Raw genomic sequence first — 22,069 nt, 5'->3', positions numbered from 1 at the left:
AGCCCCAGGGCCCAAGCTGGGGCCTGCAAAGTCCAGGGTGTATAAAGGAAAGAGCTTTCCCTTTTCAGGGGGAGGGTGTTTGTGAGCAGTCAATTATGCTCTGATGTGACAGGTGTCACCACAGAGAGGAAGTCAGGCTCCACCATCCTGGATTGGCAGGAGACTGGAGCCAGGTGGGCACAGTCCCAGAGAGTGGGCTGGCAGTCTGTGGGCATCCACACTCTTCAGGGCTCACAAACCTGCTCTGAAATAGCGCATTATTATTATTATTATTTAATTTTTAGAGATGGGGTCTTGCTATGTTGCTCAGGGTGAACTCAAACTCCTGGCTCCAAGTGATCCTCCCACCTCAGCCTCCCAAGTAGCTGAGAATACAGGTGCTTGCCACTGCACCCACACATAGCTATTCTTAATTAGAGCTGGGTTTTCTTAGGGCCAGTGATCTCTAGTTTAGCTCTTTCACCCATCCCTGATCTGTTTCCACAAAGGAGAATACCCACCTCTCAGCAGCAACAGCTCCAATCCTTACTCGGGCATTCAAGGCTCTGTTCACACCTAGGATGGCATGCCCAGCTGCTTCTCTCTCCAGAATCACAGAGAGAGATGAGCAACATGTAATGCGTGATTTCACTAATGCCCTGTCCCTTTCCCTGCACACCCCATTCTCTCAGTCCCAGTGCCCTCCCCTGCCTCATGCTTGGCAAAATCCTATTCATCCTTCAAATCCCAGTCAGAGCCATCTCGGTGGTGTGAAGCCTCCTGCCCTTACTCCTCAAAAGAGCTAATCAGTCCTCCCTCGGGACTAACCTCCCCCTGGAGCACATTCTAATACCTGCCCATGTGCCAGCATTCCCTTCTCCACAGTAAACCCTTAGAGGAAGTGTTCACGATGAAGGGCTGGCCCATGGAAGATTTTACGCAAATGTCTGTTGCGTTAAACTGACAAAAGTTCACAGCACTTCTCAGAACCTGGGAGGTGTTTCTTTCAATCTTAAGTTTTTTAGTAATCAGGTGCTCTGACAATCTTCACTCTTCTTATGTTTCCATCTCCTCTTATCCAAGTTGGGGCCACCCCTCTCTCCTTAACAGATATATTAGTCTGTTCTCATGCTGCTAATAAAGACATACCCAAGACTGGGTAATTTATAAAGGAAAGAGTTTTAATGGACTCACAGTTCCACATGGCTGGGAAGGCCTCACAATCATGGCAGAAGACAAAGGAGAAGCAAAGTCATGTCTTACATGGTGGCAGGCAAGAGAGCTTGTGCAGGGGAACTCCCCTTTATAAAACCATCAGGTATCGTGAGACTTATTCACTACCATGAGAACAGCATGGGAAAGACTCGCCCCCGTGATTCAATTACCTCCCCACCCGGTCCTTCCCATCACACATGGGCATTATGGGAGCTACAATTCAAGATGAGATTTGGGTGGGGACACAGCCAAACCATATCAACAGATAAGAGGAAACCACCACTCTAAGCTCACCTTCCACACAGCCTTCCTGCTCAAACCATCAGTGACTCCTCATTTCTCCTGCCCAACTTGCCACTATACACAGGGGCCGCCATGATGCTATGAGCTCCCCTCTGCAGGACTATGACCACTATGATGTCACCCCCAGCCATTCCCTGAGATCAGTCTCCTTCACCGCTACCCTGGAAGGGTAATAATAACGGTGGTGGTGGTGGTGACAGTCAATCGTATTGAGCACTCCCTGGAGGCTGGGCATCAGGTACTTGGATGTTCACCCGCATAAGACTCATGAGAGCCCTGCAAGACGCTACTACTATCCCTGCTGGACAGAAGAGTAAACTGAGGCCCAGAGAGAAGACACCAGACCCAAGTCACAAGTGGCTGACCTGGGACTCAAGGCTGGGCTACTAGCACCCCACTGTGCTATCAGTGGGATTCAGGATGCATTATTCCAAAATAGGGCATCCTAAGCATATTGAATATTTTAAGCTGAAGGAATTTGAGCAACGGCAGGTGCAGGAAGGACCCTCTGACATTCCTCTAAAGCAGGTTACAGACCCTCATGTGAGAGGAGCCCTCCCTATACCTGGGGGACAGAACATCCTATCTCCAAGGACACAGAGACAGTGAGAACTCTGAATGCACAGGCCCTGCCAAGGTCCTCCCAGTTCCCCACACTTAGTGCATCCTACTTTATTAAGAACAAAAGATGGCCGAGCACGGTGGCTCACACCTGTAATCCCAGCACTTTAGGAAGCCGAGGCAGATGGATCACTTGAGGTCAGGAGTTTGAGACTAGGCTGGCCAACATGGTGAAACCCCATTTTTACTAAAAATTAAAAAAAATTAGTTGGGCGTGGTGGTGGTCCTGTAGTCCCAGTTACTCGGGAAGCTGAGGCAGGAGAATCACTTGAACCTGGGAGGCGGAGGTTGCGATGAGCCAAGATCGCGCCACTGCACTCCAGTCTGGGAGATAGCGTGAGGCTTTGTCTCAAAAAAAAAAAAAGAAAGAAAGATGCTGATCATGCCTGAAGAAGCCAGATAAAATACCGGAGACCCAGTTAAATTTGAACTTCAGAAAAACTGTGAATCACTGTTGCATATAAGTATGTCCCAGATATTGCCTGGGACATACATATACTATATTGGTTGTTTATCTGAAATTCACATTTAACTGGGCCTCCGGTATTTTTATCTGCTAAGTGTGGCAACCTTAACCATGCCCCTCTAAATGAACTTTGAGACACTAAATAAAAAATGTTGTAGCCACAGGGACTTGGGGGGCTTCATAGTGGTCTTAAAACCTGACAAGGGATGCAAACTGTTATGTGAAGGTTGGGATTTATCTGAGGGAAGGGTCTACGCATTGATCAGTTTTCTCAGGGGAACTCATTGGCCACCCAAATGAAGAAAGATGTCCATTCGCCATCAGCCAGAACCGGAGGCTGCTCAGGAAACTCTCACGCTTTCGTCAACCCCCGGTTCTGTCTGCTGCTGTTCTCCAGCTTCATGTGGCCCCGCACTGGGCACTGCCTATCCCCCTGCCTCCTGACACCCTGCCTGGCCTCCCGAACCTGGGCCCTGGCCTGCTAGCCCCAGTGCCCATGTCCCAGCATTTGCACATGCTGCTCTGCTAGCTGGGATGCTCTTCCCTCAGACCCCTGCCCTACTGGTTGCTTCTCAGCCTTGGGGTCTCCACCAATGTGCCTCTTACTCAGAGGAAACTTCCCTGTCTGCCCCTTCTACACTATCCCCTATTGCCAGTTAACCTCCACCCCATTGCCCTGTTTTGTTTTCTTTGTAGCACTTTTCGTAGCCGGATCATCCACTGTATTGACAGATCATCCATCTGTACTGACAGATGTATTTGAGTCTTTATCGGCTACTCAATGCACCAGAATATAAATTCCACGTGGGCAGGGGCCTCATCTGTCCTGCTGGCACTGGATCCCCTTGTCTTGCCCCACTGCAGCTTCTCTACATGCATTTGCCGTGTGAAGAATTTCCATTTTATGGATGAGTTGATTTGATGGTTCTCAGAACCTGCTAATAACAGGTGACTCTCAAAGTGGCGACTACATGCTGGGCTCTAGTCTAAAGAGCCTTATGCATATTATTCAAGTACTTTTTATCATCCCCATTTTACAGATAAGGAAACTGAGGGCTACATTGGTCATGACATGTCCCAGGTCACACAACTGCTAAGTGGCAGAGCTGGGACGTGAATTTAGGAAGTTTCGTTCCAGAGTCCATGTACTCACAGTTTAGTTTATCCTGTGCTACAGACACTACCCAATTGTCAACAAGACCTCATCTGTGCAAGGCTTTGTGCCCGGCACTGAGAGGTGATAGCATGGATCAGACTGAGTCCTGGTGGGGAAGAGAAAACACACACACACCCACACACACACAGAAGCGCGCGCACGCGTGCATGCCTGCGGAAGACAGACCTGCAGGGCAGGCCTTCTGAGAGGTGAGCTGACAGGGCAGGAATTCCACAGGCAGGTGAGAGCCAGTGGTTGATGTGCGCAAGGGGTCTTACTTTTCTTGTGGCTGTAGAACTTGTCCTCAGAACCATCCTTGGACTTCTTAATGATCAGTTTCCCAGACTCAACGTCGACTTTGAGCTGCATTTTCTGAGGAATCCCCAGAGACTCTGCCTTCACCTTAGAAGGGGAAGAGATGTGTGACTCATTGATTTTCTGCCTGGGCTTTTGCAAGGCTCCCCCGGCCCGAGCCCCTTGTCTACATGGCTGGCAACCTCTGGTGGGCGTCCTTCGTAGGGCCACTGGGCTTCTCTTGCCCCAGCAGTGCACATGCACATTTCCACAGGCATCTCCCGGGAATCACAGAGACTCTCGGGGCGCCCCCCTTGTCCGCTGTGTGTGGGGGAGCCGTTCTGCCAACAGGTTTGCTGGTGGAAACAGACAAATTGCTGGAAATGGTTCATTCACTGATGACTTTGACAACACTCATTAATCTGATGTGTCACCTACTTCCGGAAAGGATTTTAGTAATAGATTTAAACTCCCAGGCCTTCTTACAACCACTGATTGAACATTTACTGATAATGATAGAAAAAAAACCCCACAACAGTTGTGTACGCATGCTCAGAAAATGGAAATTTACCTTAATAGAGGATTATCACAGGGTCTAGAAAGGACTTTGGGGTGGGGAATGTGTGTGGTGGGGAGGGGGTGTGGGTCTCATCCTGGATTCCTGAATGTGGGACCAGTGCTGGGCTGAATGTACTAGAATCTCTGGGGATTGTAAAGAAAAACACATTTTGGGTCAAGCCTGGAGGGTCTAATCCAGTCATTCTCAGGGAAATCATAGGAGTTGCACGTTTTTTGTCTTGTTTTGTTTTGTTTTTCTGAATTCCCTACCCACTTGAGGCAGTATTTTGCAGCCCTGTCTGATATCACTCATCTCTGCCATTTTGAGAAGGACAAAGTTTACATGGTGCCTGGGCCAATGAGACACTCCTCCCTTGCAGTGCCTCTCTGAAGGCGGTTTCCCAGTCACCTCTGGGTGCCCGTTCTGACGCTGAACCACCGTCACAGTGACACAGGTCCACTGACTGCCATTCTTGGCTGTTGGGCTCCTTGCTCTTCCCCAGCTCAAGCCTCAATCCCTCTTTCCACAGGAACCAGAACATGTCTCTCTGCCCAGCTGTGGAGCCCAAGCCCAGGCTCTGCTGTCCCACGGCCACTTACCTCAAAGGTGACTGGAGGGATAAGGGAACGCCGGTGGGGGGACTCAGGACCCTCGTGCAGCAAGGCCTTGACCTGTGGGCAGCAGCGTTAGAGACAGAGGGTCAAGGGGACATCGAGCCTGTACATCTGGACATTCTCCATGCAAAGAGGGGACCAAAGAGGGGACGAAGAGAAGCCACAGGAGCCCCACACGTACCTTGTCTTCAATAGAGGACAACAGGCTTGTCAGTTGGCTGAGCTTGGACACCATGTTGATGGGATTGGCCTCACCAGGAACCTGGGAAAGGAGGGAAAGAAGATCAGGGCAGCATCACTGAACCTGAACCACTGAGAGGCAACGCACTGGGTGCTCTCCGCACCTCACCCCATTCCACTCTCCCCGCAGCCCTACAAGTTCTATTATTATCCCCTCCAGCAGATGAGGACACAGGGATCTCTACAATCTTCTCAGAATTCACATGGCCAAAAAATAGATCTTCATTTCTTCTTCCTTCTAAATCTGTCTCTCCCCCGGTGCTTCTCACCTCACCCACTCCGTTGCTTAAACAAAACTCGAGGACTGTCCTTGCATATTACCTTTCCTCCCTCCTACACCTCCTGCATGGTGTTCCCATCCTACTCCCAAAATAGACCCAGCCTGCTGCTTGAAACCCCAGTACAGTTCTCCATGTAGAGGAGAAAATGATCCTGACCCCTTCCCTACCCTCTGAGGTCCTATATGATGCAGCGCTCCGCCCCCCCACTGCCCCACCAAGATCCGAGCCGCTCTCATCTTCAAGTCAGTTCTGCCTTGAGCTTTCTGAGGAATCTCCAGAGACTCAATTTCCCCTGGGAGGGGAACCTCCTCATCATTCAGGTCTCAGCCTCACAAAGAGGTCTTCCCTGACCACCCTGTCTAAAATAGCTGCCAGGTCACCTCTATCAAGTTACCTTGTTTTGTTCCATATCAGTCACCACCAGCTAAAGTTATCTCCTTCCAATATGTGTTCACTGTATGTCTTCCCTGCTGAATGGAGGCTCCATGAGAATGGAGATCAAGAGGACTGTATTCAGTACTGCAGCCTTGGGGCTCAGAACAGTGTCTGGCCAACGAAGATGCTCAGTAAAGTTGTTCAGTATATACAGGGCCCAGAGAGATGAACTAACTTGTCTGAGGTTGCACAGCTAGTAAATGGCAGAGCAAAACATGTATCCTGTCTGCCTGATGCCAAGTGCATGGTCTTAGGCACTTATTCACAGAAGAAACATTTATAAAGCATCTATTCTATGTTAGACATGCTGCCAGGTGTGGAAATGTAGAGTTAATAAGATACCTTATTAAGTTACTCATACCTTATTAAGTTAATAATAAGAGGTGGAATGAGAAAGTCAGATACATGTATGACTGATGTGAACACAAAGCAGAATGGAACCAGGGTTATCACCAGCCAGGTGATGTCCCTTTACCTCACCCCTTGCTGAATATAGCAGCCAGGCTGCACTTGCTTTTGACCTCAATTTTTCTACCTGGCTACTTTAATAAACTACTTTTACTATCACCACCTCCATTACCACTGCTGCCTCTGTCACAATGATCAATGGCACTGCCATGATCAACGGGATCCCCTTCAATAGCACCACCAGAGTCATCAGCATGGCTACCACAATCACCACCAACACCACCATCACTACCACCATCTCCACCCCATCACTCCCACCATGATCATGACCACCTCCACCATCATCATCACTACCACCATCTCCACCCCATCACTCCCACCATGATCATGACCACCTCCACCATCACCATCAGTACCACCATCTTCACCCCATCACTCCCACCATGATCATGACCACCTCCACCATCACCATCGCTAACACCATCTCCACCCCATCACTCCCACCATGATCATGACCACCTCCACCATCACTACTACCATTTCTACCCCTACCACTCTCACCATGATCATGATGCCCTCCACCATCACCATCACTACCACCATCTCCACCCCATCACTCCCATCATGATCATGACCACCTCCACCATCACCATCACTACCACCATCTTCAACCCTACCACTCTCACCATGATCATGACCACCTCTACCATCACTATCACCATCACTACCACCATCTCCACCCCTATCACTCCCACCATGATCATGAACACCTCCACCATCACCATCACTACCACCATCTCCACCCCATCGCTCCCACCATGATCATGACCACCTCCACCCCCACCACTCTCACCATAATCACGACGACCTCCACCATCATGATCACTACCATCATCTCCATCCCCACCACTCCCACCATAATTATGACTACCTCCACCATCATCTCCACCCTCACCACTCTCACCATAATTATGACTACCTCCACCATCACCATCACTACCACCACCTCCACCCTCACCATCACCATCACTATCACTACTACCATCTCCACCCCACCAGTCCTATCATGATCATGACCACCTCCACCATCACCATCACCATCTCTACCCCTACCAGACCCACCGTGATCATGACCACCTCCACCATCACTATCACTACCACCATCTCCACACCTACTATTTTCACCATCATCATGGCCACCTTCACCATCACTATCACTACCACTATCTCCACCCCTACCACTCTCACCATAATCATGACCACCTTCACCACCATTATCACTACTATCATCTCCACCACTCCCACTCCCACCATAATCATGACTACCTCCACCATCACCATCACTATCACCATCTCCACCCTTACCACTCCTACCCTGACCAAGACCACCTCCACCATAACCATCACTACCACCATCTCCTCCCCTATCACTCCCATATGATCATGACCACCTCTACCATCACCATCACTACCACCATCTTCAACCGTACCACTCTCACCATGATCATGACCACCTCTACCATCACCATCACCATCACTACCACCATCTCCACTCCTACCAGCCCTCCCATGATCATGACCACCTCTGTCATCACCATCTATATCACCCTTAGACACCACACCATTCCCTGTCCCAATAACCATCACTACCACCATCACAGCAGTTAATAATTGTCAGTGCTTTCTCTAACCACTTTTTGGTCTTTCCCTTGCTTCTTAATAAAACTCACAATTCTTCTATAGTTATTGTCAATGAGGGAAGTGGCTTGAAGGGGTGGCGCTAAGACTCAGGCAAGGGACAACAGAAGGGCTGCCTGTTGGTTGAGAAGAAAAGCTGGTCAGGAGATGGGATAGTGTAGGATTCCCTTGTTCTAGGGTTATTTATCTCATAAATAATTGAAATGGTAACACAGATTCAAGCTTCCTCCTTTCCACAGTAGAGGACATTTGGAATGATCTGCCTTCACCCTGGGCAGTCACCATGCAATTGTAGGTCCCCCGCCCCCCACCGGCTCTCTCTTTGGATTTGTGACTTTTGGGAGGGGAGATCTGACAAGATCTTAGCATAAATGAAGTTACTGACAAACTGGGCATTTGTGCTTGAAACAAAAAGTATTAGAAAAATGCTGAAGCTTTCCCCATACTTCTGCCTAATGATTATTTGATGAGTTCTTACAATGTGCCAAGCATATCTTCAATATATTAAGTCATCTAATCCTCACATGTCTTGATTTTTCTAATCCTTGTTTTGCTGATGGGGGAATAGAGTCAGAGTGGTGAGTTTACAGCTAGTATAGATCTGATATTTGAATTGGGGGCTAGCCAGTGGTCCTTAGCTGGTGGTGATTTTGCCCTCCAGGGGACATGTGACAATGTCTGAGACATTTCCAGTTGTCACAGCTGGGGGATGCTAATGGCATCTCATGGGTAAAGGCCAGGATGTGGAGGACTCCTAGAGTGCACAGGAGTCCTCCATGACAGAGAACAATCCAGTCCCAAATGTCACCAGTGTCGAGGTTGAGGATAGAATTCACAGCTTAGCCTGTGAATGGCTAGACTGGCCTGACGGTTTACATCAGCTGACCCAGTTTTTTCACTTTGCTTTTCAGTTGCACTTTTCAAAACAAAGGAAGTGGGGCTCCAAGGCAGGTTAACCATCCAGGGGAGGTTACTGGCTCTTCTTTCTCACACAGGGCAGACCCAGGTCTCCCCCATCCCCCAGGCCAGCCAGCATTTTGATAACATTGCATTTCCCACTTCCCAGCAGTCCTCAAGTAACCACACAGGGGTTTGGGTGTCCCCAGCTTGTCCTGCCTACTTAAGGGAAAGGGCCTCATGTTGGTGAGAGTCTAGCAGGGTCAGATGTCTCACGCACCCAGTTTCACTCACTCCTTAACCAAACCCTGCAGAGATATTACTGTCCCCATTTCACAGATGGGGAGACTAAAGATCCACGAGGGTGAATCAGATTTTGAACTCAGGTGTTTCTGATCCATGGGCCAATGTTCTTTCCTCTCCTCAAGGCAGCCTCAACTCCCTCCTTGATTTCTAAGTTCCTGAAGACACATCAAGAATAACCTTTTCTGTTTTTCTTCAAGACTCAGAGTCTCATAAAGGGGAGGGGAGTGTGGCAGCAAGACCCACCCTCCATCGTGTGGCTGCTCTGTCCTGCCACCAAATGCAGAGACTGGCCTCCACCCGGCAGCACCGTAACTGGGACTGCAGCTGGCCTCTCTCTCAAGGCTTTGTCTCTCTTCTAATCTACTTCAAAGACTTGACTGTGTGTTCTTCCACTCAAGTGACTTAAGCTCAAAAGTCGGGCAGAGCCCCTGTTTTGTCCAGACTTGCTTTTACTTCCTTAGAAATTAACCCATCATTCACCTCGGAGAAAGCAAAACTTTTTTTTTCTGAATTTCGAAAGTTGCACAAGTAGAACACAAATACATGTTCTCCGTAGAAAACTCAAACAAACAATGTGGGCAAACTCAAATTCCCCTTTGGCCCAGTCCCCTTCTCCCCAGTCTCATCCCTGCATTGTGGTGACCAGCACAGCCCTTTGGGTTTAAATCCTTCCCATCTGATTTCCTCGTGGAGACTTCGTCAGAGTTTCTGTATCATCCCGCCGTTTGCTTTTCCACCTAACAGTAGCCTTGGAGATCTTTCCAGAGCAGTGTTCACACCTTAGAGTAGAATTCTGCACCACTGCAGTTCACCAGCTCCCTATATTTATATGATTTTCTTTTTTTTCTTTTTCCTTTTTTTTGTTTTAGATGGAGTCTCACTCTGTCACCCAGGCTAGAGTACAGTGGCACAGTCTCGGCTCACTGCAACCTCCGCCTCCAGGGTTCAAGCGATTCTCCTGTCTCAGCCTCCCTAGTAGCTGGGATTACAGGTGCCTGCCACCATGCCTGGCTAATTTTTGTATTTTTGGTAGAGACAGGGTTTCACCATGTTGGTCAGGTTGGTCTCGAACTCCTGACAGGTGATCCACCCACTTCGGCCTCCCTAAGTGCTGGGATTAGAGGTGTGAACCACCATGCCCGGCCTGTTTATGTGATTTTCAATGTTTTTTCTTTTACTCTTTGTGTACTTACAGTCCCTAAGAAGCTGCCGACATATGGAACTGTGGGCTTGAGGGATGCCTGCAGTTCACATTTTCATACAAACGGCCAAACTGCCTTTCAGAAAACCTATTTCCATTCCCAACAGCAGAGGAGTGAGTCCCTGTGAGCACCTCTTCCACCCCACACCCTAGCCAAGTCCTGACTCACCCATCAACTTTAGCATCAACTCTTTGCCCATCTAATAGGCAAGAAGAGGCCGCCTAGTGTCAAATGTCATTTCCTGGTTACTAACAAGGTGAGGCTGAACACCTTTTCATATCTATATTGGCTATTCCCTGTCCCTCTTCAGTGAGCCGCCTTGTTTATAGTCTTTCCCTCTTTTAAAAATTGTATTGTTTTTACTTAATTGTTTGTAGGAATTTTTTAAAAACATGGCCAGGCATGGTGGCTCCCACCTGTAATCCCAGCACTTCAGAAGGCTGGGGCAGGAAGATCGCCAGAAGTTTGAGATCAACACGGGCAACATAGTGAGATCTGTCTCTACAAAAAGTTTTAAAAGGAGACTGGCGTGGTGGTGCGCACCTGTAATCCCCAGCTATTAGCTGATGAGTAATTGCGGTTTTAAAACATGGGAGGCTCAGGTGGGGTGGATCTCTTGAGCCCCGATGTTTGACGATGCAGTGAGCTGTGATTGCGCCACTGTACCCCAGCCTGGGTGACAAAGCAAGACCATGTCGCAAATAAAAATAATAATAATAAACATATGAATACTTTGTAATCCTTTTTCCCTAATCTTTGTTGCAGGTATTTTCTTCTGAGATACAGCTTTTACTTTTTTAAAAACTTGTTAAAATTTTTTGATGACACCTTTTGTTACAGAGATATTTGCTTAATGGGCAACACGACCTTGGCCTCCTGCCAGGCCACGAGCAGGTGCGGGGGTGGGGGGCACCTTCATCCTGCTCCTCCTGGGATAAGAGGCAGGATCAAGAGTTTAGGTGCCTCCTCTTTTTCTTTCCTTTCAGTTTCTGATGAGAAATGATGGGAACAGGCCCTGCTTGCCCCCTTATTTGGTACAAATAAGTTTTGCTGATGGGTGCATAATTTTTTTTTTTTTTTTTTTTGAGACGGAGTCTCGCTCTGTTCCCCTGGCTGGAGTGCAGTGGCCGGATCTCGGCTCACTGCAAGCTCCGCCTCCCGGGTTTACGCCATTCTCCTGCCTCAGCCTCCCGAGTAGCTGGGACTACAGGCGCCGCCACCTCGCCCGGCTAGTTTTTTGTATTTTTAGTAGAGACGAGGTTTCACCGTGTTAGCCAGGATGGTCTCGATCTCCTGACCTCATGATCCGCCCGCCTCGGCCTCCCAAAGTGCTGGGATTACAGGCGTGAGCCACCGCACCCGGCCGGGTGCATAATTTGAAATCTTTATTCCTCAAATCAAAATCTGGCAGTGGGAGATGGCTTCCTGGGAAGGGCAGGGGCTGAGGCTCCCACCACCCACCCCAGCGTACCTGCTTGCTGTTGCCCAGTGAACACACGGTGGGCCTTGCTCCCCTCTTCCTCCTGAGCCCTCAGGGCTGGCTAACTCAATCCTCCTCCCTGGTGGATTAATCTCACCTTTTCAACCCCAAAACCCTTTACCTGAGGACGTGGACGGAGGCCCGGGGAGAGCTGCTGGTCAAATAACCTCTGCAGAGACTCCAGGGATGGGAGGGTCCGGACGACTTCTCTGGGGGCGGGGGACAAGGTGAACGTCAAGGATTAGTGGGCACTGAAAAGAGTCTTCCATGGCAGCGTGGGCTCCAGCCAGAGACAAGGTCACCCTCAGTCCAGCAGAAGCAAGTAATTCTCCCCAGAAAGACAAGCCCGGGCAAAGATCAAGGCTTGCCAGCACTGGCCCACCCACATTTGACCCGCATCCGTTCCCGACCCACAGCAAACTGGAATTGGTGTGTAGTCCTGATTTTACCTGGGTTTTGCTTTAGCCAAACTACACTCCATAGCCTGTAGAAAATTCAAATCTAGAGTCACAAAATGACTTCACTTAGTCATCCATGGTTCCCAACCTTCAGTGTTTATAAAACACACACACACACACACACACACACACACACACACGTGTTAACAATGCAAATTTCTGGGCTCCGGCATGATTGAGTCTGGAATCTGCATTTTAAATATCAGGGCTGCCCAGTGCTGGTGATCTGTGGATTCTGATGCAAATCCCCTCCTAGCCGCCCAAATGCAGACTCAGAGGGATTTTCCCATTGTCATATCCATTGACAACTCCAATCCTCAGGCTTTATCCGCTCTTTGTTCCCAGCTCATCTTTCTCTATTGTTTTAACGTGGTGGGGCAGACGATTTTGAGTTCTACTTTTCACTTATTGTTTCATCAAAAACTGTTCATGTTTTTACATATTTAACATTCTAATGATTTGAAAATAGTCTATCAAGTAAATGTGCTGAAATTGATTGCTAGATATTTGGGTTACTTTGAGATCTTTGTTACATAAATAAAGGCTGCTCTGGGCCGCGCGGTGGCTCATGCCTGTAATCCCAGCACTTTAGGAGGCCAAGGCGGGCAGATCACAAGGTCAGGAGATCAAGACCATCCTGGCTAACATGGTGAAACCGAAACCCCGTCTCTACTAAAAATACAAAAACATAAATAAATAAATAAATAAAATTAGCCAGGTGTGGTGGCGGGCGCCTGTAGTTCCAGCTACTCGGAAGGCTGAGGCAGGAGAATGGTGTGAACCTGGGAGACAGAGCTTGCAGTGAGCCGAGATTGCACCACTGCACTCCAGCCTGGGTGACAGAGCGAGACTCTGTCTCAGAAATAAAAATAAAAATAATACAGCAATAAATAAAGTCTGCTCTGAACAGCTCTGTTCATATAGCTTTTCTAATTTTTAATTACAGAATTAGGATAAACAGGGATTATGGCTCCTGATCATTATTGCCAAACCTGTGAGTACCAGTTATACAGAGTCACCAGCATTGTCCAGATCTGATCACCCAATAGCTCCAATGGCTGTACTTCTGTTCTTTCTCTCTTTGAAGGGGCATAATACTGCATTTTAATATAGATGAATAAATTTGCATATCTTTAATTTCTAATATCATTGTTTTTCTACTGCTGATTTCTAGTTAATGGCTGCTGCATTTCTCCCATTTCTCTTTGTATAAACTTTTTTGTTTTTTCTCCCTTGCCAATTTTCTGTTGGGAATTTTGTTCACATTTTTATATAGTGTCATACACTTTACATATTGCTTTGCTTTTTTTTTTGAGACAGAGTCTTACTCTGTTGCCCAGTCTGGAGTGCAGTGGCGTGATCCTGCCTCAGCCTCCCGAGTAGCTGGGATTACAGGCGTACACCACCATGCCCAGCTAATTTTTGTATTTTTAGTAGAGATGGGGTTTCGCAATGTTGGCCAGGCTGGTCTTGAACTCCTGACCTCAGGTGATCTACCCACCTCGGCCTCCCAAAGTGCTGGGATTACAGGCGTGAGCCACCAGGCCTGGCCTTCTTTTTATTTAATCTAGGTGCTGTATTTTTTTTCTTATTACATTATTAATATAATAATATAATATAATCTCATTTTATCATAATAATAAATGCTAATATATGTGTGTGTGTGTATGTGTGTGTGTGTATATATATATATATATTTTTTTTTTTTTTTTTTTTTTTTTTTTTTTGAGATGGAATTTTGCTTTTTTTGCCCAGGCTGGAGTGGAGTGACAGGATCTTGGCTCACTGCAACCTCTGCCTCCCGGGTTCAAGCGATTCTCCTGCCTCGGCCTCCTGAATAGCTGGGATTACAGGCATGCACCATCACACCCAGCTAATTTTGCATTTTCAGTAGAGACGGGGTTTCTCAGTGTTGGTCAGGCTGGTCTCGAACTCCTGACCTCAGGTGATCAGCCTGCCTCAGCCTCCCAAAGTGCTGGGATTACAGGAATGAGTCACCACGCCTGGTCTATAACATATATTATATAATATATAATAATATATTCTCATTATCTTATATTAATCCTAGGTGACCTGGATTTCATTATGAAATGATACACAATTTTTTATTGTTTGAGTTTTCATGTTTTCCTTGGCAATTTTTACTTACCATAGTTAATAATTTATCATTGGTATTTACTAGGGAGCAATTATTTGCTTATTTTAAATTGTTTTCTAACTCTTTTGAAGTAATCATGTTATAGATGAGGGTTTTTGTTGTTCTTCTTCTTTTTTTTTTTTTTAGATGGAGTTTCGCTCTTGTTGCCCAGGCTGGAGTGCAATGGCGCGATCTTGGCTCACCACAACCTCTGCCTCCCAGGTACAAGTGATTCTCCTACCTCAGCCTCCCGAGTAGCTGGAGTTACAGGCATGCACCACCACACCCGGTTAATTTTGTATTTTTAGTAGAGATGGAGTTTCTTCATGTTGGTCAAGCTGGTCTGGAATTCCTGACCTCAGGTGATCCGCCCACCTCGGCTTCCCAAAGTGTTGGAATTACAGGCGTGAGCCATTGCGCCCGGCCTATTGTTGTTGTTCTATGTGTTTAATTCCTTACCCCATCTAGAACTTTTTTCTTTTTAACCCATTTATGCCTAAGGTCGCATTTTTTTTGAATTTTTGCAATCAGACCTTGGCGATGACCTTGAGCAGTAGGAAATAAATAACTCCCACATGCTTAGCATTCCAATAATGGAACGCTAGGCATAATTGGCTAAATATGCCTCTTTCTCTGAATTACTATTCTGTTTCACTCAACATCAGTTTCTTTTTTTTTTTCTGTAGTTCTCTTTGGTTAGAGCTTTGCATGAATATGGTAGTATTTGTTTCCAGGCTTCATTTCTTTCATTCAACTAAAAATCCAAACCTCACCACATATACTAGGCAAGGAATTACAGCTTCCAGAATGGTGTGCTAGTTTTCTGGTTTGAAATTGTTATCCTTTGAGGATCAAGGATGAGGATGGGAGCTGTGACCAAGAAGCAGGTGCCGGAGGTGTCTGACGGGGAGGGGAAGGGAAGGGAAGCACGGTGCAGGCAGCGGTCTGTTCCGGGTTTCGCACTCCGCTTCCCAAGAGCTGCTCTGTCCATCTGCCAACACGGTGGTATTCTGATTAAATTATCATTTCGGAAAAGCATTCGGGCTAAAACATCTCTCTAAAGCAGTAATTCAGAACATGTTTTAACATCAAATAGGTCTCCCTCACTCATTGTTCTCCTTTTACAAAACGTTATCCTAAAAACACAAACACACAGGCATACACACAGAAGCTGAATCTTTAGGGTTTTCTAAGAATAACACTGTTTCACCCTGTATTTCTAAGCCTTTTAAAACTTTGAGAAATCTGACTGGCTCCCAGACATATATGGAGGTGTCGGTTAGGGTCAGAATGACCAACCAGGACACACCAGGCCTGTAGCTGGAAGACTTAAGAATCAGCCTTATCCTACAGAAAGGATTTGTCCAGGGATCCCTGGACAACAAGTCCAGCCTTTGGTCCCTAGCTTAAGGGACCGACCCTGAAAAAGGAGCTTCAGCCCTGGGGGAGCAAAGGTGAACAGGGCTGGGTCAGTAGGTCTGGCCCCGGGTATCGCTGGGAGGGTTTAGATCCCTTGCTTGGTCTTTCTGAACCTCCCAGAGAGACAGCTGCTTCCCTCTTTGTTTCCCTTGAGTTAATTGCCTCACGATTCCCATTCAGTTTCTGTCTAGCACATCCAGAGTCTCTGAACCCAGAACTACAGACTCAGAAGGAACATTCTCATGCTTCCTCATGTCCCTTTATTGTTGTTTCCCAAATTTTTTGCCTCTTTTTTGGTATTTTGTAAGTATTTAAAAATCAGATGATAAACAGTATCTCGGGCCGGGCATGGTGGCTCACACCTGTAATCCCAGCACTTTGGGAGGCTGAGGCGGGCAGATCACCTGAGGTCAGGAGTTTGCAACCAGCCTGGCCAACGTGGTGAGACCCCATCTCTTCTAAAAATACAAAAATTAGCCGGGTGCGGTGGTGGGCACCTGTAATCCCAGCTACTGGGGAGGCTGAGGCAGGAGAATCGCTTGAACCCAGGAGGCAGAGGTTGCAGTGAGCCGAGATCACGCCATTGTACTCCAGCCTGGGCAACAAGAGCAAAACTCAGTCTAAAAAAAAAAGAGTATCTCTTTTTCTTTTGTTAAAATGTTTAATGGGGCCGTGTGTGGTGGCTCACACCTATAATTTCAGCACTCTGGGAGGGTAACGTAGGTGGATCACCTGAGGTCAGGAGTTCAAGAACAGCCTGGCCAACATGGTGAAACCTCATCTGTACTAAAAATACAAAAATTAGCCGGGCATGGTGGTGGGCACCTGTAATCCCGGCAACTCAGGAGGCTGAGGCAGGAGAATAGCTTGAACCCAGGAGGTGGAATTTGCAGTGAGCCAAGATCCTGCCACTGCACCCAGCCTGGGGGACGGAGTGAGACTCCACGGTCTCACAAAAAAAAAAAAAAAAAGTTTAATGGAATGATTTTAATGTTTCCCTATCAATTGTAATTAGTTTTACTTTGATTCATATTGCATTACTAAGGAAGTATCCTTCTATTCCTTTTTTTAAAAAATGATTTTTACAAATTAGAGATGAATTTAAAATGTTATATACGTAAATGGTTTCCTTTTATCTTTTAAACTACTGCACAATTACAGTGTTTTATTTTTGTTGACTCATCTTTGGAGTGACCTCCTAGATAAAGCCTCCATTTCTCATGTCACTGTATTATATTTGCTGGATGTTACTGAAACAATATACATTTATATTAATAAGTGAAATCGGAGATAGAGAGTTATTTCAGGCTATTATCTTGATTCGCTTTTTGGATTTGAATCGTATTTTTCTTGAAGCATGAATTAGGTGGCTTTTTTGTCATTCAGGAATAATCTATACCTTATGTTCACTATTTTTTCCTTGAAAGTTTAAAGGACACTCACGGTACTTTTAATGTTTTATATTTTATGTAAACTATGTGTTCCATTTAATTATAACTTGAAGATCTGTAGCTACATAACTGTACACTATTCTTTAGTGATTTGCAAATCTTTAATGCAGATTATTAAATCTCCTTTGACATTTCTCGTGTTTAAAATTTTCTTAATTGACTGTTTTTCCTGATATATCTCTGTTTTTATTTTTACCATCTTGTCCTCCTCGTCTCCTTTCTGGTTGCTGACATTGCTTAGTTGCTCAGCAGAGATTTCTTAAAGGTTCTGTTTTATTCACTGCTGCATTTCCAGCTCCTGGAACAGTGCCTTGCATGTAGTGGGTACACATTGGATCTTTGTTCATGAATATCGAATAAACTAATATTTCAGGTACTTTGCTGGGTCCTGGAAACATCAAGGGGATCAGGACATGACCCATGATGTCCTCAAGAGATTTACAATCTGGACTCAGTTTGCACGTTTGACTTGTTATTCTATTGCCTTTTTTTTTTTTTTTTTTTGAGACGAAGTCTTGCTCTGTTACCTAGCCTGGAATGCAGTGGCAACATCTCGGCTCACTGCAACCTCCATCTCCAGGGTTCAAGCGATTCTCCCATCTCAGCCTCCTGAGCAGCTGGGATTACAGGTGTGTGACACCACATCTGGCTAATTTTTGTTATTTTTAGTATAGATGACATTTCGCCATGTTGGCCAGGCTAGTCTCAAACTCCTGACCTTGAGTGATCTACCTATCTTCGCCTCCCAAAGTGTTGGGATTACTGGCATGAGCCACCATGCCCGGCCTTCTATTTACTTTTTAATAATAGAACAGAACTTTTAAAGCTATGGTTTTTCCTCTAAGTAGTGCTTTGGCTGCATCACACAGTGTTCTGATATGCGGTGGTTTGACTACGTCACTCTGCACCTACACACCTACCCCATGTATTATTGTGTCAGTTTCTTTCTTAATAAGCTGTAATTCAGAAGGTGTTTGATAAATGTACAGGTAATTGGGTGGTTGTGGCTAGTTTTGTGACTTATTTCTATTTTCATCACAGTGTGTTATGGGAGTATAGAATGAACACTTTCTGCTTTAAGTATATTCATATTTTGCTGCTCAGTAAGCTGTAGGCTTCTTATTTTTAAGATCACCAGGACTATAAAATTTCTGGAAAACAATTTTTGGATTCCTTTTGAGTAAGGCATTTGATTGGTACATTTTTAGGAATTTTCTGGAAAAGACTCATTGTGCTCTTGAATGACAGCTAGGCTGAGCTTTTCCAGGTCAGTAGCCTTTTCCTTGGACATACGGCTTCAGAATCGTTATTATACTGTCAAGGAGTTTGAATAATATTAAATATCGACCATTTTAAAGCTATGGTACTGTTTGTAACGATCTATTTGTTGAACTTATCTTTCCTTGTCATTTAGAGACGTTGTAAGAGATTTAGGCTCGGCACAGTAGCTCACAACTGTCATTCCAGAGCTCTGGGAAGCCAAGGCTTAAGCCCAGAAGTTTGAGACCAGCTTGGGCAGTATAGTGAGACCCCATCTCTAAGAAAAAAAAAAAATTGTTTTTATTTAGCTGGGCATGGTGGTGCATGCCTGTAATCCCACATACTTGGGAGTCAAAGGCAGGAGGATTGCTTGAGCCTAGGAGTTCAAGGGTGGATAAGCTATGATCCCACTACTGCACTCCAGCCTGAGTGACAGAGTGAGATGCTGTCTGTTTAAAAGGGGGAAAAAAAAAAAAAAAAGAAGACGTTCAAGTGTTGCTGTTTGATTGTTGTGTTATTTGGATGATTATGGAGCTTCTCAAACCTAGATTTAGCTCTTCTGTAAGCCTGGAAATTTTTTTTTTTTGGTATACATTAATTCGCAATCTTTTTCCTACTTCTTCGAGAACCTATCCTACTAGCTACAGGTAGCACCTCTGAGGTCTGTCTCCAAGGACTGTCAATTTTTACCACATATTCCTCATCTCGGCTTGTTTAGTCCTTTCATGCTTTTGATATACATGTTTCTGACACTCTACTCTGTTTTGTGATTTAATTTTTGAAATTTGATTGGAAAACTATGGGCTTATTTTATGGCCTCCAATGAAACAGTTATAATGGTAATGAAGTATTTTTGGTTTTGGTTTATTAAAAATCTTATCCTGCTCTCATGTAATAGATATTGTATTGATATTCAGACCGTTGATCTTTTATTTTAAAATTCCACTTGCAATCCTTTCCGTGTCTGCATTTCAGGAGTTACCAAATATTTCCAGTCTCTGGTTCCTTATTCTCTCTCTCTGGAAAAGTTTCTGTCCAGCCCTAGGAAACCTAACCTGGGGTTACAAATCTTGCCTGATGCTTTGTACTGCAAAGAGATCTTTACACCAGACCCGCACAGGGACATCATCACAACATTTCTGCAGAGGAGGCTTCGGCACTTCTCCTCACTCCTCAGTGCTCAACGTCCTTCTCATTCACACTTAGGTCTGAGCAAATAGACCTGGACATCATTGATGCCATTCTCAACCCCCTCCCAGCTCCTCCTTCTCCATCCCTCCTCTAAATCTTGAGCCTGGCCCTATTCTCCTTTGTCTACACTCTCACCTGCAGTGACCTTACCCCTAGCTTTCAGTGATTCCCCAAATGCATCTCCCATGATTCCCCAAAAGGATCCCCCATGATTCCCCAAATGCATCCCCCACATCCTAGCTTCTTAGCACTAGCTCCATGGTTGGTGACTCCACTCGGATGCCTCATGGCCCCTCAAGTCAAATGTAGCCCAGAACTCTCCTCCCACCAACCTCTCCTTCCTCCTCCTTCTTGACTTTCCCCATCCCAGGAACTGGCATCAGCATCCACTCAGCCACTCACACTGGGAACCCAGGGATCACCCTAGATTCATCTTCCCTTCACCCCACATCCAATCAGGCGGCAGGTCTGACACCTCTGCCATGCACACATGTCCCAGGTCATACCAGTTCTCAGCATCTGCACGCCCCTAACCATTGGGTCATTTACCTAATATCTGTTGAGCTACATGTGCCGGAGCCTGTGTATAATGTGAGACTCAGCAGGAAGCAAAACAGACACAGACCCCTGCCCCTGCTAGCTGCCTTCCTCATGGACTGCCATCCCGTCTCACTTGGACAACCACAGCCACTCCCAGCTGGTCCTGCTTTGGGCAGGGCCTCCTAGGATTCATCCTCCACCACTCGAAATCAGATCATGGCATAGCCCTGCACAAACTCTACAGGGCCTCATAAGGCCTTGCGTGATGTGGCTTCTGCCTACAGTGACCAGGTAAAACACAGGACATCCAGTGAAATTTGAATTTCAGATAAACAATGAATAATCTATTAGCATGAGTATATCCCAATATTACATGGTATATACTTATACTAAAGAAGTTGCTGTTCACCTAAAATTCCACCTCTCTGGGCAGCCTGTGCTTTTACTTGATGACTCTGGCCATGTTACACCAGCTTCTCCCCGACCTCTTGTGGTAGGTAAGTTCCTAACACTGACTTGCCACACGGACTTCCTGTTCCTTGAGCAGGCTGTCTTCATTCCTGCCTCAGGACCTTTGTACTTTGTACTTAATGTCCCTCTGCCAAATCACTGGGTGGCTAGCTCCTTCCTGCCACCAAGATCCCAGTTCTGTCACCTCTTTCACCTCCAAAGGAAGCTGGCACTCTCCCACCCAATGTCTCTTCCTCACCTCATCCTGTTTTATCTTATCATGATGTTTACTAAAATTATTGTTTTAGTAAATTTGAACTGGGCATGGTGGCTCATGCCTGTAATTGCAGCACTTTGGGAGGCCAAGGAAGGCAGATTGCTTGAGCCTAGGAATTGGAGACCAGCCTGGGCAACAAGGCAAAACCCCATCTCTACAAAAAACACAACAATTAGTTGGGTATGGTGGCACACACCTGTAGTCCCAGCTTCTCAGTTGGGGTCGGGGGAAGCAGGTGAGTGGGAGGACTCAGGATAGGGGCTGAGAGGTGGGAGGCTCGCTTGAGCCCAGGAAGTTGAGGCTGCTGTGAGCTGAGATCTCACCACGGCACTCCAGCCTGGGTGACAGAGCAAGATTCTGTCTCAAAAAAAAAAAAAAAGAAAAAAAAAAATCTTGTTCATATGGATCCTTAATCTACTGTTGTGCTCCTTACTGAGACGCTAAGACATTAGATCCAAAAAGGCCTACAAGAGCGAGAGCCTTGTGCATTGTGTCTGTTGCTACATCCCAGCACCCAGAACAGGGCTCAGAGGAGGCCTCCAATACATGTTTGTTCAATGAACGAATGAATGAAGACCGATTCCAGTCAAAGCGGTTTGAAAATTACAGGTTTACAATTTCAGGGATGAGAATCTGCAGGGATTCTGGGAGGAGAAATGGGAAGTATCATTTTGTTCCTTTCTACGATTTCCTAAAATTCCAAGGCTGATCAAGTCTCCAAGCCTGACAGTC

At 46.2% G+C, this 22,069-nt stretch overlaps 1 protein-coding gene across 3 annotated transcripts in view; it reads right to left on the bottom strand.

Annotated features, from left to right (window-relative positions):
* The window catches only part of INPP5D (inositol polyphosphate-5-phosphatase D), a 150,310-nt gene that overhangs the window by 57,713 nt on the left and 70,528 nt on the right, over positions 1-22,069 (bottom strand). For all 3 annotated transcript variants that reach the window (XM_025404627.1, XM_025404629.1, XM_025404628.1), the window contains exons 6-9: positions 12,276-12,363; positions 5,389-5,469; positions 5,193-5,264; positions 4,019-4,142 (exon numbers count right to left, since the gene is read on the bottom strand). In XM_025404627.1, the coding sequence (XP_025260412.1) occupies positions 4,019-4,142; positions 5,193-5,264; positions 5,389-5,469; positions 12,276-12,363 (365 nt within the window). The remainder of the gene's footprint in view (positions 1-4,018; positions 4,143-5,192; positions 5,265-5,388; positions 5,470-12,275; positions 12,364-22,069) is intronic.

Source organism: Theropithecus gelada, chromosome 12 (assembly GCF_003255815.1).
Source record: "Theropithecus gelada isolate Dixy chromosome 12, Tgel_1.0, whole genome shotgun sequence".
In the NCBI taxonomy this organism is placed as follows: Eukaryota; Metazoa; Chordata; class Mammalia; order Primates; family Cercopithecidae; genus Theropithecus; species Theropithecus gelada.
Note: the sequence above shows the minus strand (reverse complement) of the source record. Positions and strands in the feature narration are given on the sequence as shown.